At 47.6% G+C, this 17,153-nt stretch overlaps 1 protein-coding gene and 1 pseudogene across 1 annotated transcript in view; both read left to right on the forward strand.

Moving 5' to 3' along the window:
* The first annotated feature begins 4,291 nt into the window (after positions 1 to 4,291).
* Positions 4,292 to 8,850, forward strand: LOC131729840 (dual specificity protein phosphatase 10-like; annotated as a pseudogene).
* A 3,363-nt stretch (positions 8,851 to 12,213) lies between these two features.
* The window catches only part of LOC117962367 (N-acetyllactosaminide beta-1,3-N-acetylglucosaminyltransferase 2-like), a 5,984-nt gene continuing 1,044 nt past the window's right edge, over positions 12,214 to 17,153 (forward strand). The window contains exons 1-2 of the mRNA XM_059020071.1: positions 12,214 to 12,690; positions 15,623 to 17,153. The exon at positions 15,623 to 17,153 is cut by the window's right edge and continues 1,044 nt beyond it. Of these exons, the coding sequence (XP_058876054.1) occupies positions 15,633 to 16,823 (1,191 nt within the window). The 5' untranslated portion in view covers positions 12,214 to 12,690; positions 15,623 to 15,632 and the 3' untranslated portion in view covers positions 16,824 to 17,153. The remainder of the gene's footprint in view (positions 12,691 to 15,622) is intronic.

Genomic DNA, 17,153 nt, shown 5'->3' on the forward strand with positions numbered 1-17,153 from the left:
GCGTTTGTAATGTAAGTGAATTATTTTTAAGTATGATATCCTTCAAATGTTATGCATTTTTGGGTGCTATGTCTATGTATGTATATATGCATGTATGTGTGTGTGTTTGCATGTGTTTTATGTGAATGTCTGAATGCATTTATATAGTTGAGCGATTCTGCTTATCAGGTCTGCAGCCGCTGCTTGCCTGTGAATTGGCGTGTTTACAGCATCGTCCGGCTCGTGTGTGTGTGTGTGTGTGAATTATATACAAAATGGCATTGGTGTTTTACACGGCTGCAGAGTCAGCGATGAGAGCCGCTTCTGTAACAAACACACTTTAACGAGGACAAAGAGGCTGCAGACGAAATGTGGGATAGTCCTGCTGGCCGCTCTTGCAGCTAGACGTGCTGGGATAATGAGAAATCAATAGCATGACACAAAACAAACGATGCATTTACAGTGTAGGATTATTATTATTATTATTATTATTATTATTATTATGAGGAAAATGCAACATTTTTTTTTCCAGTTACTGTACTGGAGCATTTAATTTCACGAATTGAAAGCGCTATACACAAGGCTGTAGATTTGGAGTATTGTGATCAGGCGTGAATGAACGCTCATTAATAATAATAATAATAATAATAATAATAATAATAATAATAATAATAATAATAATAATTATAAAAATAAGAAATATACACACAACATTAATACTAATAATTCATGGAAGTTACATATGCTCATTATGATATTATTATTATTATTATTATTATTATTACTGTATTATTAGTGTTATGTGTTAGATATATTTTTCATGCTACTGAAATCATCGCAAAGCGCGTGTTTTTCCACGTCCCTGCAGGAGAGACCTCGCAGTGAACTCGCTCGTGTTTTTCCACGTCCCTGTAGGAGAGACCTCGCAGTGAACTCGCTCGTGTTTTTCCACGTCCCTGTAGGAGAGACCTCGCAGTGAACTCGCTCGTGTTTTTCCACGTCCCTGCAGGAGATACCTCGCAGTGAACTCGCTCGTGTTTTTGCCGCGGCAGGATAAGAACACTTTGCGAGAGGAGGCTCAGCCGTCCTGGCGGCATCTGGACTGAATTCATGTCGTGCAATTTGGCAGGCTGACCCCTTTCACGACATCGCCCAGTGTCCGTACAGCGTTGCACATTGTAACAGCGGTTTACCAGCGATGCGCAGGACGGGCGGTGGAGGATACGTGTGTGTGTGTCTGTATCTGTGTGTGTGTGTGTGTGTATGTGTCTGTATCTGTGTGTGTGTATGTGTGTGTATGTGTCTGTGTGTGTGTATGTGTCTGTATCTGGCTGTGTGTGTGTGTGTGTTTGTTATACCACATTAATCAGACGACGGTGCAAAAGCGTATTTATTTTTGCACATACGACTGAATGCGATTAAAGGCGTGCGTGCGTGCGTGCGTGCGTGCGTGCGTTTTGAAGTCGAACTTGCACGACACACTGGTTCGGGTGAAGCCGATCGAACTCGCATCAGACTGGTCCCGTTGTCTCATCTACGCTCAATAATTTCCATTACAGTATACGAACTTTCAAACGCTTGCTAATTAACTTTTGAAAAGGGGGGGGGGGGGGAGCTGATGACGCAACACACGTCAGACTTACACAAGCGTTCCAGAAATTACAGATGACATTTCTCAAAGTGTAGGGTCTTATCATTAAAGGCATAGCAACACTAGGAATGGATCAGACTGCTATGCAACAGGAGTCTGATTCCCACAGCTGTAAAAAAAAAGACAAAAATCTGGTCATTTTTAATTTATTTTTTATTTTTTTCTTAAATGTTCCCAGTGTTTTAGATATGCCACCTGGTCGGTTGTTTCATGCATTTATACATTTTATACAAAAGAAAAATTGCTTCCAGCCTTTCTGTCCTCTGTGCTAAATTTGTCTCGGGTTATCTTGATCTGTGATTTTCTAGAATTGAATCTTTTCTGTAGGCTGAAGAGATGTCATTCTTTGACCCTCTCCTCATAAGGCAGCTCATGTCCTGGGATCTCTTCAAACAGCGTGGTTACACTTGGCTGTTCAGTGCGTTTCTCGCACAGCAGAAGCTGCTACGCTGTGATATTTTCATACTGGTCTCCGGGACGCTCCAGAGCTTGCTGGAATATTTATTCACAGCATCGCTGTCGTTCCTGGCTGTTTTAACTGCAAAGTTTTCTATTCGAGTTGAAATATATAGGTCAGATACGAGGCAGTGACTCTGTGCCGAGGCCCCTGCAGCGGAGTGTGTGTGGGGGGAGGGGGGAGGGGAGTGGGGGGGGTGGGGCTGCGTTTGGCCCCGGTTAGAGCCGAGGGGCCACGGAAGGTCTTTCTATAAGCAAATTGCTCTTTCGTTATCAAACCCCTCTGGGAGTGACAACAACACGATCAAAAATGATTATTATTATTATGATCAATATTTAAAATGATGATTATTATATTATTATTATTATTTTTTTATAATTATTATTATTATTATTTAAAATATTATTATTATTATTATTATTATTATTATTATTATTTAAAATATTATTATTATTATTATTATTATTATTATTATTATTATTATTATGATCGAAATCAGCAATGCTGTTTTCACTGTTAAACTAGCTCTTTTCAACTCATTAAGGTCAAAAGGTTCCACAAATAAAAACGAGGCTAACCTTCTTATTTTTGCAACGAGCTGCGTGAAACAGCAGGGTTTTAAAATATACTGACAGGTCGTCCAGATTGTCAGCTTCCTCCTTGTGAGAGCGACTCGAGTGTCAATCGTATTTTTTAAGAAGAAAAACCGTCTGAACAAATTCCTTGTGTCCCTTTTCTCTGTGAAATAATCACGGCAGTCCACTGAAAGACTCTGAGAGCCGGGCTCGAGCTCCTTGACAACAGCATCCAAATGGAGAAGAAATCCTGTTGCTGTTTATCTGTTAACTAACCCTCAGTCTCCTCTCTCTCTCCCGCTCTCTCTCTTTCCTCTCTCTATCTCTCTCTCTCTCTCTGTGTCTCTCTCTCTCCCTCCCTCTCTCCCTCCCTCTCTCCCCCTCTCTCTGTCTGTCTGTCTCTCCCCCCCTTCTCTCACTCTCTCTCACTCTCTCTCTGTCTCTCTGTCTCTCCCCCCTCCCTCCCTCGCCCTCTGTCCGTCTCTCCCCCTCTCTCTCTCCCTCCCTCTCTCCCCCCCTCTCTCTCTCCCCCTCTCTGTCTCTCTGTCTCTCCCCCCTCTCTCTCTCCCTCCCTCTCTCTCTCTCCCTCCCTCTCTCCCCCTCTCTCTGTCTGTCTGTGTCTCCCCCTTCTCTCACTCTCTCTCTCACTCTCTCTCTGTCTCCCCCTCTCTCTCCCTCCCTCTCCCCCTCTCTCTCCCTCCCTCTCCCCCTCTCTCTCCCCCTCTCTCTGTCTCTCTGTCTCCCCCCTCTCTCTCCCTCCCTCCCTCTCCCCCTCTCTCTCCCCCTCTCTCTGTCTCTCTGTCTCCCCCCTCTCTCTCCCTCCTCCCTCTCCCCCTCTCTCTCTCTCTCTCTCTCTCTCTCCTCTCTCTCTCTCTCTCTCACCCCCCCCTCTCTCTCTCTCCCTCAGCCTGTGATTCCCGATGCCTCCTCTCCCCTGGACGAGCGCATCGTGGTTCTGCAGAGACCCAAGACCTGACCCTGCGCCTTCCCCACCCCTCGTTCCCCAGCGCAGCCTCCTCCGCTCCCCTGCCAGCCCAGAGAAACGCCGCTGCTCCCCTGAGCTGGAGAGGCTCTTGCCCGGCCAGGCTGCCCCGGTGACCCCGGGCAGGGCAGGGGGAAGAGGGGAGTGGGCTGGAGGAGGAGGAGGAGCGTTGAAAGAACAGGGCAGCAACGGGAGCCTCTCGTCGGGGTACAGACACACCCACACCATCGATATCAAACTCTCCCTGGGACCGGGATCAAGAGCGGGAAGCAGCGGAGCGGGGGGGCTATCGAAGGGGCCCGGCAGGGCTCGGCGCCGGCTGTCCCTGCATCTGGATCTGAACCAGCAGCCGGAGAAACCGATCGAGGGGGGGAAGTCCCAAACCAGCCGTCCCAAAGCTCCCCCGACGACGTCTGGCCACTGCAGGGACCGGAAAGAGGCTTCGTCCAGCAAGGAGAACTCCAGACCCTCTCGGGCAGACCCGTGCACCCAGAACCGCTCGTCCAGGCCAGGGACCGGCACCCAGCCCCGGCGCGAGCCTCCCCCAGCCAAGACCCCTCCTCCTCCTCCTCCCGCACGCTGGAGCTCATGCACCCCCTAAAGTGCGGCTGCAGGGGCTGCTGGCGACTCATCAGTTGTGGGGGAGGATGGGGGTGGGGGTGGGGGGGTCCAGCCCCACCTCCTCCTTCTCTTGCCGGCCGGGGTGGGGGGGCAGGCGGAGCGGCGGGGGGGGGAGCGGGGTGGGGGCGGGGCTCAGGTTGCTGGGCAGCTGCCTGTCTGCCTCCGTCGCCTCGTCCTCCTCTTCCGTGTCCACGTCCCACTCCTGCCTCCTGAGGCCCCTGGACTGTGTCCCCTGCTCGGGCAGGGTCCTGGGGAGCCCTGCGGCCCCTGGGGAAGAAGCTGGGGGGCTGCCTGCCCTGCGCCCGCTCTCTTCCCGGCCCCCGGCCTCCTTCAGGGCCCTGCAGAGCTGCGTGGGCTGCAACCCTTCCATCAAGTCGGTCGGTTCCTCCTGCAGCTTCTGCAGCTGCGACCCCATCGTGACCTACGACCGCCAGCCCCCGGGGGTCCTCCAAGGCCGGCTCCAGGGGGGCCCCGGACGACGACGACTACAGCGTGCGGACAATCTGGCCGGAGGAACTGGCGAAAAGATGACCCGCTCCAAGCGGCTCAGGATCAGAACAGCAGCTCCAGCAACCCGCTGGTCCTGGACTGCAGGAATCTGGCAGGTTATACCAGGAGCCACCAGCAGGGGGCGGCCACGCACTTCACCGACGCAGCCGGCAGACGGAGGGTCCAGCAGGGCAAGCTGGCCGTGCTGGATTTCATCTCCCCCTCCGGGGCGGCCAACCGCGAGGGCAGGGACTCGCTCAAGAGGCTGTGGACCAAGGAGCGGATTGGCTATGGCGAGATGGCAGACTCCTCCCCCTCTCCCTCTCCCTCTCCCTCTCCTCTCCCAGCAGCCCGCCCCTTTCTTCCGGTCCCGCCACGCCCACCGCTGAGCTCAAGGACGCCCCCTACAGGCCCCCCGTGCCAACGCAGTCCCTGCACCTCATGCTGAACTCTCTCAGTAAGGAGCAGAAGGAGCTCCCGTTCAGAGGTAAGGAGCGAGGGGGGCTTCGCCTGTATCGGGTAACACTGGGAGGAAGTCAAGTGCACCAGCGTTTTCGGCTGTTTCTGGGGTTTACCACGTGACTCTTGTGTACACTGCGACAGTTTGGGACAGTTCAGGCTGTTCAACTCCACCGCAAGGCATTCTGGTCTGCTCTACCTGTCTCGGGTACCTATCACAGCGGGACTACACTTACCAGAATGCATTGGGGCGTGTGTGTGTGTGAGTTGAAGAGCCTGGACTGTCCCAAACTGTCCTCATGTACACGAAATTCTAAGCTAACCCTAGGTTTGTGTGTTCGTGGTTAAGCTGTGCATTTATCATAGTTTACCCTGATCTGTTATGTTTTATAAAATGCTTTACCAGACCTCTCTGTGCTTTACAATGCTTCCCTATGCTTTACCAGACCTCTCTGTGCTTTACAATGCTTCCCTATGCTTTACCAGACCTCCCTGTGCTTTACAATGCTTCCCTATTCTTTACCAGACCTCTCTGTGCTTTACAATGCTTCCCTATGCTTTACAGGCCTCTCTGTGCTTTACAATGCTTCCCTATGCTTTACCAGACCTCTCTGTCCTTTACAGTGCTTCCCTATGCTTTACCAGACCTCTCTGTGCTTTACAATGCTTCCCTGTGCTTTACCAGACCTCTCTGTGCTTTACAATGCTTCCCTGTGCTCTGTTCCCAGAAGGCTCGGTGGTGGTCCTCGGACGGGGACGCCCCCTTGCCTCTGACCCCCGACATCGAGAACGCGCCCTGAGCCCCATCCTGCCCTTCCTGTTCTTGGGGAACGAGCGGGACGCCCGGGATCTGGAGCGAATGCTGCGGCTGGGGATCGGGTTCGTGGTGAACGTCACCACCCACCTCCCCTGTACCACCTGGACTCCGGGCTGCTGCGCTACAAGAGACTCCGGCCACCGACAGCAGCAAGCAGAACCTGCAGCAGTACTTTGAGGAGGCCTTCGAGTTCATCGGTGAGTCTGAAGCTCAGGAGCCCGGGGCTCGTTTTTATAATTGATCTTTAATCGCTGATACGGGGACTTCACGAGCTGAGATGGGTGGTCTGGTAAAGCATAGGGAAGCATTGTAAAGCACAGAGAGGTGTGGTAAAGCATAGGGAAGCATTGTAAAGCACAGAGAGGTCTGGTAAAGCATAGGGAAGCATTGTAAAGCACAGAGAGGTCTGGTAAAGCATAGGGAAGCATTGTAAAGCACAGAGAGGTGTGGTAAAGCATAGGGAAGCATTGTAAAGCACAGAGAGGTGTGGTAAAGCATAGGGAAGCATTGTAAGTGAATAGTGCACACCTGAGCGTGTTACCTGCACACACTGGGGCTAATCAAGCTCATAGTATCAGAACCTGAAATGGATCTTGTTTTCATCGCTGAACTTTACACAGGAGTAATGAATGAAATGTCCCGGCACTAATATTAACTACTAAACCCCCCCCCCCCCCCTCCTTCCTCCCCTTCTCCCCCCAGAGGAAGCTCACCAGTGTGGCCGGGGGGTCTGATCCACTGCCAGGCGGGGGTCTCTCGATCGGCCACCCTCGTCATCGCGTACCTGATGAAGCACACGCTTATGACCATGACCGACGCCTACAAGTACGTGAAGGGCAAGCGTCCCGTCATCTCCCCCAACCTGAACTTCATGGGACAGCTGCTGGAGTTTGAGAACGACCTCAACTCCGGGGTCACTCACGATCCTCACCCCCAAACTGACGGGCCTGGAGACCGAGGTCTGAGGGTCGTCCCACCCCCAAAACCACCTCCCAAAGCCCTTAACCCTAACCCCTGACCCCAGCTGTCTCTGTGTCTCAATTTTGAAACGCTGTAGACCATGAGCTATGGAGAAAACATGCAGTGGGGGAAAAACTGGAAAAGAAAAATGACCGTGCAAGATTTTATAAGGCTTTCCCCTGGATTCAATTCAATTATGCAGCGCTATAATTTTGGAAGCTTTTCTTTATTAAAAAGTGCCAAATGCAAACGCCGTGAGCGATGGGGTGGTGAGCAATCGTTCTCTCAAGCTGTGTAAAATATCAAACTGAACGGAGAGGATAACCGCGGGCGGGAACGCAGCGCCCTGATCTGCGCAGGCTGACCGCGGGATCGTTTACTCGGAGCGGAGTCCCCGGATTTTCCAAGGACTTGGTGTCGCTGCAGAACGAGGGGCTGATCTCAGGGCAGGCTGGGAAGAATCCGGAATCTTTGGAATACATGCAATACAGTTTTTTTTTTTTTTTTTTTTCTTAAAGAAAACTGAACTTTAAAAGACAAATCAGGGTTTGTTTGTTTTTCGTCGCTCAAGAGTGCAAAATTCTGGATTATATATAAAGACATTTAAAAAAAAAATTGAACTGCAATCGACCTTACAAAACTGACTAGCGTGGAATAAAGTCATTTCTGTATTAGGATGCATAAAATACCAGTCTTTATATATATATATATATACACACACACATCCCTAAGTTGCAATATATATATATTTATATGATATAGGACTCACCATTTGCTTTACCATGAAGAACAAGGACATTTCAATTTTGACATTTTTCTCAGATGGATTTATTTATTTATGTATTTATTGATTGATTATATTATTTGTTTTCTACTGTTGTTGATGATGATGATGATGATGATGATGATGTATTTTCTCTGCTCAGGCCCTCACAGTAGCTCACAGTCTTGCAGCTTTTCCACAGAATTTGCCCAAAACAGGATTTCACAGATTTCTTTAGCCAGAGGAGCTGAAACCACTGGAAAATGAATTATGTGTTTATTTAGCAGATGCCTTTATCCAAGGTGACTTACAGAGACTAGGGTGTGTGAACTATGCATCAGCTGCAGAGTCACTTACAACTACGTCTCACCCGAAAGACGGAGCACAAGGAGGTGAAGTGACTTGCTCAGGGTCACACAGTGAGTCAGTGGCTGATGTGGGATTTGAACGGGGACCTCCTGGTTACAAGCCCTTTTCTTTAACCACTGGACCACACAGCCTCCTTCTAGATAGAAATAACTAGGATCATTTGAGACGGATTTACATTATATATGTGTACAGCAGTGTGTACACGTGTTAGAACAGCCCGTTGCTTCTGTAGTTTTGATTTCTTATATAGAAGAAATCAAACCGCTGGACTGAAAATCTTCGAATACTTTTGACATAGGCAAATTAGCCACTGTCTGATTTAATTGATGACTTTAATAGACCACACGTGCAATTCATTTAAAACAGGCAGAGAGAAAGAACGCGCAGCCGCACACGGTAAAAACGCAGGAGGCTTTTCAGAAGCTGTTTTAAGATGTCTAATTTAAAAAGCACGAAGCGGTCCGACGCATTTTCACACAGGAGCGGCTGCAAAATTAGCGTGCTCGTTTTAAAATTTTAGCAGGCGCATTCCCGTCCTATTATGAACGCTGTATAAAACACCATTACCAGTTTCTACCTCTAGGGGCACGCTTCGTTTTACTTCTTCTCGACGCTCAGTTGATGAAGCGTCCCGCAGCTTTCCTAAGCGGACAGGGCTTCAAATTGATTCCCCCCCCCCCCCCCAAACGTCCTAGGAACATTTAAAAGTGTCAACCGTGTCACCACTCTGTGAGAAAGACGGGGGTGTCTGACCGGGTGTGTACGGTACCGCGCTTCTAGACTCAGGTTGTGACCTGAAAGTTGTAAAAAACCAAAAAAAAAAAAAAAAAAAACAACGAAAAAACGCCAGAAGGACAATTTGAAACGGTGTTACGGACACAAACTTGAGTTGGCTTGTGTGAGTCGTTTCTTTCTTAGAATAATGAAGGGTCGAGCGGATTGATAGGAGTTCTGTGCTTGGGGCTAACACTGTGATCGTAAACACACACACACATATATATTTTAAATAAGAATGAAAATGGAGAGGATACTTGAGTTTTGAGTTCAAGCCTGGAAATTCAAGTTGTGAAAGTTTTAGCTGTCGACTGTTTTATCGTTGATTATGCAATTATTTAAATTCGCTGTGCTGTCCTGCGACTCCCTTTAGAATCCATACTAAGAGCTGCAAGAACCGATTAATCGAGGCAGGGGGCGCTGGTGTGGATCGGGGGTCTGATTCACCGTTCAGAGTGAATTCAGAAACAACGCTGCCCTATTAAAAACTCAAGGACCCTTTGTCGTTGTAATTGTGTTTAAAACCAGAACTGTGACAATTATAATCAATGTCTTCCAGAATTTCTGCTGCTGAAAAAACAATGTACTGTGTGTTCAAAACTGTGTACAGTCTAGTGTAGAGAACTCAGTGCTGTACTGGGGATCTGAGAGCCAGCTAATTCAATACAGTCTAGTATAGAGAACTCAGTGCTGTGGATCTGAGAGCAGCTAATTCAATACAGTCTAGTATAGAGAACTCAGTGCTGTACTGGGGATCTGAGAGCCAGCTAATTCAATACAGTCTAGTATAGAGAACTCAGTGCTGTGGATCTGAGAGCAGCTAATTCAATACAGTCTAGTGTAGAGAACTCAGTGCTGTACTGGGTCTGTGCTCATCGACTCCCCTTGTGCTCTATCAGGGTACTGCAGGCTGTGCTGTTGTTTATTGACAGAAGGATAAGGGGTGAAACTGTGTGACGCTGCCAAATTTGGCTCTTTTCAAAAACCAATTAAAGCAAAAAACTTTGTTTGAAACAGAAATACCGCACTGTAGTTATGCCAGAGATAAATACACTTCCCTTTAAGAAGTCCCGTCTAGTTTTCACTGGCTTGAGTTGAACCTTCATGTTGGTCCGCGGGTATTGATGTGTGGGTGATAGGGAGACGGAATTCTGTAAAATACTAAAAATATGTAAAAATACTGATAATACTAATACTAATGATAATGATGATAATACTAATAGTTGTAATACTGATGCTAATAATATCACAGTAAATGTCCCTCTATTTATTTGTCTGGGGAAAAACGACGTCATCAAAATAATTTATTAAAAATATTTTTTTTTTACACCTCGTTGTCTTGTTTTTTTTATTCATCAGTTAATTCGACAACGAAAGGTGTGTGTATCTGTATGTGTCTGTGCGTGAGTGTCTGTGTCTGTGTGTGTGGGGGGGGTCTGAATTTGTGTGTGTGTATCTGTGTGTGTCTGTGCGTGAGTGTCTGTGTGTGTGTGTGTATGGGGGGGGGGGTGTCTGAATTTGTGTGTGTCCTGTGTGTGTGTGTGTTTGGGTCTGATTTTGTGTGTGTGTGTGTCTGTGTGTGTGTGTGCGTGAGTGTCTGTGTGTGTGTGTGGGGGGGGTCTGAATTTGTGTGTGTGTATCTGTGTGTGTCTGTGCGTGAGTGTCTGTGTGTGTGTGTGTGGGGGGGGTCTGAATTTGTGTGTGTGTGTATCTGTATGTGTGTGTGTCTGTATCTGTATGTGTGCGTGTTTGGGTCTGATTTTGTGTGTGTGTGTGTGTTTGGGTCTGATTTTGTGTGCGTGTGTCTGTGTGTGTGTGTGTGTGTGTGTGTTGGGGGCGGGGGGGGTCTGATTTTACATAAGAACACAAGAAAGTTTCAAACGAGAGGAGGCCCCCATTCGGCCCATCTTTGCTCGTTTGGTTGTTAGTAGCTTATTGATCCCAGAATCTCATCAAGCAGCTTCTTGAAGGATTCTGTGTGTGATGTTTACAGCAAAGCCCACTGCGACAGACTCATCAGTACCCCAGGCACAGCGGAGCTTCACTGCGGATGGGTAACCCACAACCCCCTCCCTCTCTCCCCCCCCCCCCCCCCCCCCCCTCCCTCCGGCGCCAGGGTGCTGGACTATATGACTGCAGCCCCCCTCCCTCACCGCGCGAGTGTGCTGTGAAATAAACAAAACGCACACCCGGCTTCACCAGGCTTCAGCTGGAAACGTGTACTAAAGCGCCACCTTGTGGCCTCGAGTACAATTGCAACGCGCATTACTGTCGTCAGACCTCATGTTGAATAAGGGACGGCTGTTATAATTGATGTCTTGATGTAGTTTCATCCGTGCTTGAGTTGCGGGACACATCCCATAATGAAATTAATGAGGAGGTATTGTTTAGGGTCATATTTGTAATTATATATATACAAAAATTATATTCTAATAATCATGACATCATCCACAGAATTTTTGTATGAGAGAGAGAGAGAGAGAGAGAGAGAGAGAGAGAGAGAGAGAGAGAGAGAGAGAGAGAGAGATTCACTTCCTGACACACTGTGAAAAATATAAAAACATAAGGGACATTTTCTTCCCCAAATTCTGTGATTTAGTCCCAGAATTCCCAAAAATGTGTGATACCCAGAAGCTGTCAATCCTGCTGGGGGAAGACAAACACACAGCCAGACTGGCTGGTCAATACGTGGAGACCTGTCATAGCCTGAGGGACAGACCGTGAACACATCACACTAGAGAGGGAAAAGAGAGAGGGAGGGAGGGAGGGATTCTGTTTAATATAGAAAGAGGGAGGGAGGGAGGGAGGGGGTATTGTTTAATTGAGGGAGGGGGGATTCTGTTTAATAGAGGGAGGGAGGGGATTCTGTTTAATATAGAGGGGGGAAGGGGGTACTGTTTGATATAGAGGGAAGGGAGGGATTCTGTTTACTGTATTAATATAGAGGGAGGAGGGATACTGTTAGTATTAAGAAAAATTCTTTGTCTGTATATTTGAGTTGGTTATGCCATGTATGTGCTTTGGCAACACAATTATTTTTATTGTCATGCCAATAAAGCCAATTTGAATTTGAATTTGAATTTGAAAATTTGAGAGAGGGGGAGAGAGGGGGAGAGGGGGGGGGGGACTACATTTTTAACGCCCGTCCGTTCAGAAGTCCCTAATTATACGGCTCACTGCGCTTTAAAATGCTTTAAAAATGCTTATCAAATTAACAAAAAAAAGATAGAAAACACCTACTCGTTCTCTGATAATTACCCCACCCTGTCTGATAATTACCCCACCCTCTCTCATGATAATTACCACACCCACGTGAACAGCGGTGTAGATAGGGGGCAGGTCTAGTCTCTATGCAAATATTAACACCTGTAGGTTCAGTGTGCGCCGGTTGTGTGTTTTGCTAACGTGTCGTTCACAGATCCCCAGCAGAAGAACCGGACGGGATTTGTCCATCATGAACAGTCGATTGGACGAGAAGAGAAGGACAGACGTTTCGGAGGTGTTTTGGTTTGGGTTTGTTTAAACGGGAGAGTCTCCAGAGTCGAGCTGCCCTCTCTGTCGGTTTCGACTGTGGGGTTTCAATGCAGAAAGCATTTTGCCCGCCGCTGCCTCGGCTTAGCCGTGCTGTGCGCGTCTGTGAGACGCGGCGGAAGGGTGCGTCGCTTCTTCAATACAATTCAGAGAAGGAAACCCCGCAAGGACTTGAATATGTGATGTAGTGATTCTGAGAATTTAAAAAAAGACTTGGTTTCATTTCTGTGATATCCTGTCACCTTCCAACGCGACATATAACGGTGAGTCGATCTTAACATCCGCCGTGTTTCTATAGAGCCGATTTTATATGTGTACTGAACGTGTATATAAGAATTATATATCATTCTTATCGTCTGCTAAGGAATACATAATAATAATAATAATAATAATAATAATAATAATAATAATGTGTGCGCGTCTCTCTCTCTCTCTCTCTCTCTCTCTCTCTCTTATTAGTTACACATTGTGTGTGTGTGTCTATTGTTGATTTATCTTGAATTATCGGTGTTTTTTTTTTAGTATGACTATTTTCACACAAAACATCAAGGTGACGTACTTTTAGACTAAAGTGAAATAAAACTTGCTTAGACATTTGATTTAGTCACGTGTTCTCTAATAAAACACATTAGGACTGCTACTACCACGCAATAATCATAATAATAATAATAAGGGGTTCACATAACTTTTAACGTTAGGGTTTCACCGGGGGGGGGGGGGGGGGGTCGTTGACAAAGCCTCGAGCCGCCCCCCCGCCGGAATAATTGCTACGACACGCGGGGGGGGGGGCTCTGCTTTTGAAAGAACAGTATCGAAGTCCGCAGCTTTCTATATTGGTCTGTATGCGCGCCTCCATGATAATACAAAATCAAACTAGATATTGCGGATAAATAACATTCAATTATTATTATTTATTATTATTATTATTATTATTATTATGATTATTATTATAACGGCAAATGATAAGTCAAGGTTATTTATGCGCAACTGTAGTGTGTTGCTGTTATTATTAATACAATGTAGCTGGACACGTGTTTTTTTCACGTTTAGTTTTTATATATATATATATATTATAAATACCTCCCTTGGAAAGTTCCAGTAAGTGTTGCCTCAGTTCAGAGTTTCGTTGGTGAGCAAAACCGCGAGGGGATAATTGAGCAGGGAATTCCGTTTATTATATTGCGTGTGCGTTTGCGTGCGTGCGTGTTGCAGACTGCACGCTTCTTTTTAACCTCACGTGTAGCATCTGATATGATGGTTTTTAATTGATCGGTGTGCGACGCTGACTGAAGGGCATCACAGTTCAGATTTCAGGGAAGCGTTTTGTTGGCTGCAATCGCTCTTATTATTATTGAGTCATTTAGCGGAGGCTTTTATGCAAAGCGACTCACAGAGACCAGGAGGGTGAACTCTGCTTCATCAACAACTGCTGCTGCTGCTGCTGCTGCTGCAGAGTCACTTCCAATAGGAGCTCAGTTTGTTTTACGTCTTATCCGAAGGACGGAGCACAAGGAGGTGAAGTGACTTGCTCAGGGTCACACACACACACGCACAGGGAGTCACTGGTTGAGCCGGGATTTGAACCTCCTGCTATCGAGACCCCTTTTCTTTAACCGCTGGACATATCCTCCGCCCCCCCCCCCCCTCTCTCCCTCCCCATTTTCTGAATTTGTAATGAACGGATAAAGGAATATAATTGGATGCAGCAGATGGTGCTTTCCATGCGTGTCTTGAGAACAAAAGGCTTTCTCTGTTATTGAAAGGTTAGTTCGATTTCATTTCTCTAAGTAAACATTCCCTATAGAAAAAAAAAAAAAAAAAAAAACCCTTCTGTATTTTTGTGGCCAGGAGTGAAACACGCAGCACCGTGACAGAACACCCTGCAGTGTTTGGAAGACGCTAGAAGTTTTAAACAGATTGATGATTAATTAATGGACAAACAGCGATCAATAATCAATCCAGAGTCGCATCTGTACAGACTGATCCCGCCAGAACCAATGTCGCATCGGATATTGACGCTGGTATGGCGGGTGTTGCTAATTAATTCTCCAAAGCCGCTGTGGTTTTTTTGGGAGGGGGTCCTATCTTATATATATTAGTACAGACTCCCATTGCACAGCAGTGTGACCCATTCCTGGTTTTACTAGGAGTTTGATGAGACACATATTTTTCATTGATTTTTCTTTTTCAAATTTGCTTTATATGGGGGAAATAAATGACATCCCTTTCCCTCTGTGGCTGTCATGCATTTGCTGGCTAGTTTTCCATATGTCCACACATTATATATACACTCTGTGATCTCCACACTTGAATCCCTGGTCAGCCAAGCGGCACGTGTGCTTAGGTCATTTGTTTATGGACTTCCATTTGACTTGCAAATCAGTCCGGGTGAAAGAATCCACGTGCGAGTGGAGTTTGCAATTAAGCCACCTCCGTCCGGGTAGTAGCTATGGCTCCATAAAGTTATTAAATCATTTGAAAGTGGTCTGCAATGCTGTTGCATCCATCTGTAGCAGGCACACAAATGCAGAGAGAGAGAGAGAGAGAGAGAGAGAGAGAGAGAGAGAGAGAGTTACTGCATTTCAGCAATTGAACCCTAAGAATCGCCCTTTTCTGCTTAACACCGAAAAGAACTGAGTTTGGAAATTTTAAAGATACTTCGTGGAGTGTGTTACTATTAACCAGGTGGTATCGACTGTGTAAAACTGTGCCTTTTGGCGAAAGTAATCCAAAAGTAATCTGTAATCTGCGATAGATTACATTTTTGGAGAAAGTAATCTGTAGATTACTTTTTTTCTGTAGTTAATATCCCTTCACTTTTTCAAAATGTTTTTATACAGAATGTGGTTTACAGTAAGCTTTTTCTTCACAAATTCTGCCCCACTTTCAGAGTACATTGAAAAGTTCACCAGCTAGCTGGGATCAGAAGCCTTGGAGCTATTAAGCTGTGTCACGCTTGGTGCTGTATTGTATATATTTTTTAACAGGTCACCCTGTGTTTTAAATGCAGCTAGAGATTTGCACAGCTCCCAACTTCATTAAAATGATCTATTTTTAATTAGGTCCCCAAAATTAGCAGGGCATCCATCCTGTTCTCCTGTGTGCTTTATAATGGAGTTCCTTTTTCAACTCAATGTTTAAAAAAATAACTGAAAAGGTTTCAACTCTGTGTGTGTGTGTGTGTTTTCTATGCAGGTTTCCCAACATGAGTCTGATCTACAAGAAGATCCTGCTTTGGCTGTTGTGCTTCTCTGTGGCCAACCTCCTTCTCTACACCTTCCTCTCTCTCTCCAGTACCTCTCCCGACGGGACGTCCCAAGCCAGGGTCCGCCCCAGGGTGCTCAAACCGGACGGGGTCTTTTGGAAGCTCTCCCTGGACGAGAGCGCCCTGTGGAACCACCTCCAGCACGCTCTGGACCGCGCGCATAACCCCATCCTGAGAAACGGAACGCCCAGCAGAGCGGTTCCCCGGCTCAGCGGGCGCTGCCAGCCCAACCCAGGGGTGTCGACCCGGGTGCGAGACTTCAATACCCTTCCTAGACGGGTCAAGGACTTCGTGGTGTCCATGCACTGCCGTGATTACCGCTTGGTCATTGATCAGCCGGGGCTGTGCAAGGGCGAGCGACCCACCCTGCTCCTCGCCATCAAATCCCAGGTCGCCAACTTTGAGAACCGGCAGGCGATCCGGGAAAGCTGGGGCCGGGCCGGGAGAATCGGGAACGCCACCGTCAAGCGGGTGTTCCTCCTGGGGAGGCAGGATCCAGACTCGGGACACTTCCCGGATCTGACAGGGCTGCTGGAGCTGGAGAGGAGACGTCACGGAGATCTCCTCCTGTGGGATTTCAAAGACACTTTCTTCAACCTCACCCTGAAAGACGTGCTGTTTCTCAAGTGGCTGGGGAGGAGGTGTCCCGGGGCCAGGTACGTCTTCAAAGGGGACGACGACGTCTTCCTCAACACGGAGGCCCTGCTGGGACACCTGGAGAGCAGGTCCAATGAGAGCCGGGATCTGTTTTTGGGACAGGTGATCCGTCACGCTGCCCCGCTCCGGAAAGTCAAGCAGAAGTACTACGTGCCCAAGAGCCTGTACGAGGGGGGCTACCCAGCTTACGTAGGGGGAGGAGGGATGGTTTATTCGGGGGACTTGGCACTAAGGCTGGGCAGAGCGAGCGACCGCGTGGTTCTCTTCCCCATCGACGATGTCTACATGGGGATGTGCCTTGAGAAGTTGGGGGTCTCCCCTACGGAACACCCTGGCTTCAGGACCTTCGATATTTCGGAAGGGGACCGGGACAACCCCTGCGTGTACAGGACGCTTGTTCTGGTGCACAGACGGACGCCCAGGGAGGTTATCCGGTTGTGGAAACGCATGCATGATCCGGAGCTGAAATGCTAGCAAAAAAATATCAAGACTTGTCTGAATAAGTGTGTGTACATTGAATCGAAAAAAACATTTTTTTTTTTTATTATTTAGTCATTTTTAGCAGCTGTGACTTGCAGAGACTAGGAGGGTGAACTCTGCATCATCAACAACTGCTGCTGCTGCTGCAGAGTCACTTCCAATAGGAGCTCGTTTGTTTTCCATCTCATCCGAAGGACGGAGCACAAGGAGGTTCAGTGACTTGCTCAGGGTCACACACACACACACACACGCACACACGCACACACGCACAGGGAGTCAGTGGCTGAGCCAGGATTTGAACCTCCTGGTATCAAGACCCCTTTT

Source organism: Acipenser ruthenus, unplaced genomic scaffold (genome assembly GCF_902713425.1).
Source record: "Acipenser ruthenus unplaced genomic scaffold, fAciRut3.2 maternal haplotype, whole genome shotgun sequence".
NCBI lineage: Eukaryota > Metazoa > Chordata > Actinopteri > Acipenseriformes > Acipenseridae > Acipenser > Acipenser ruthenus.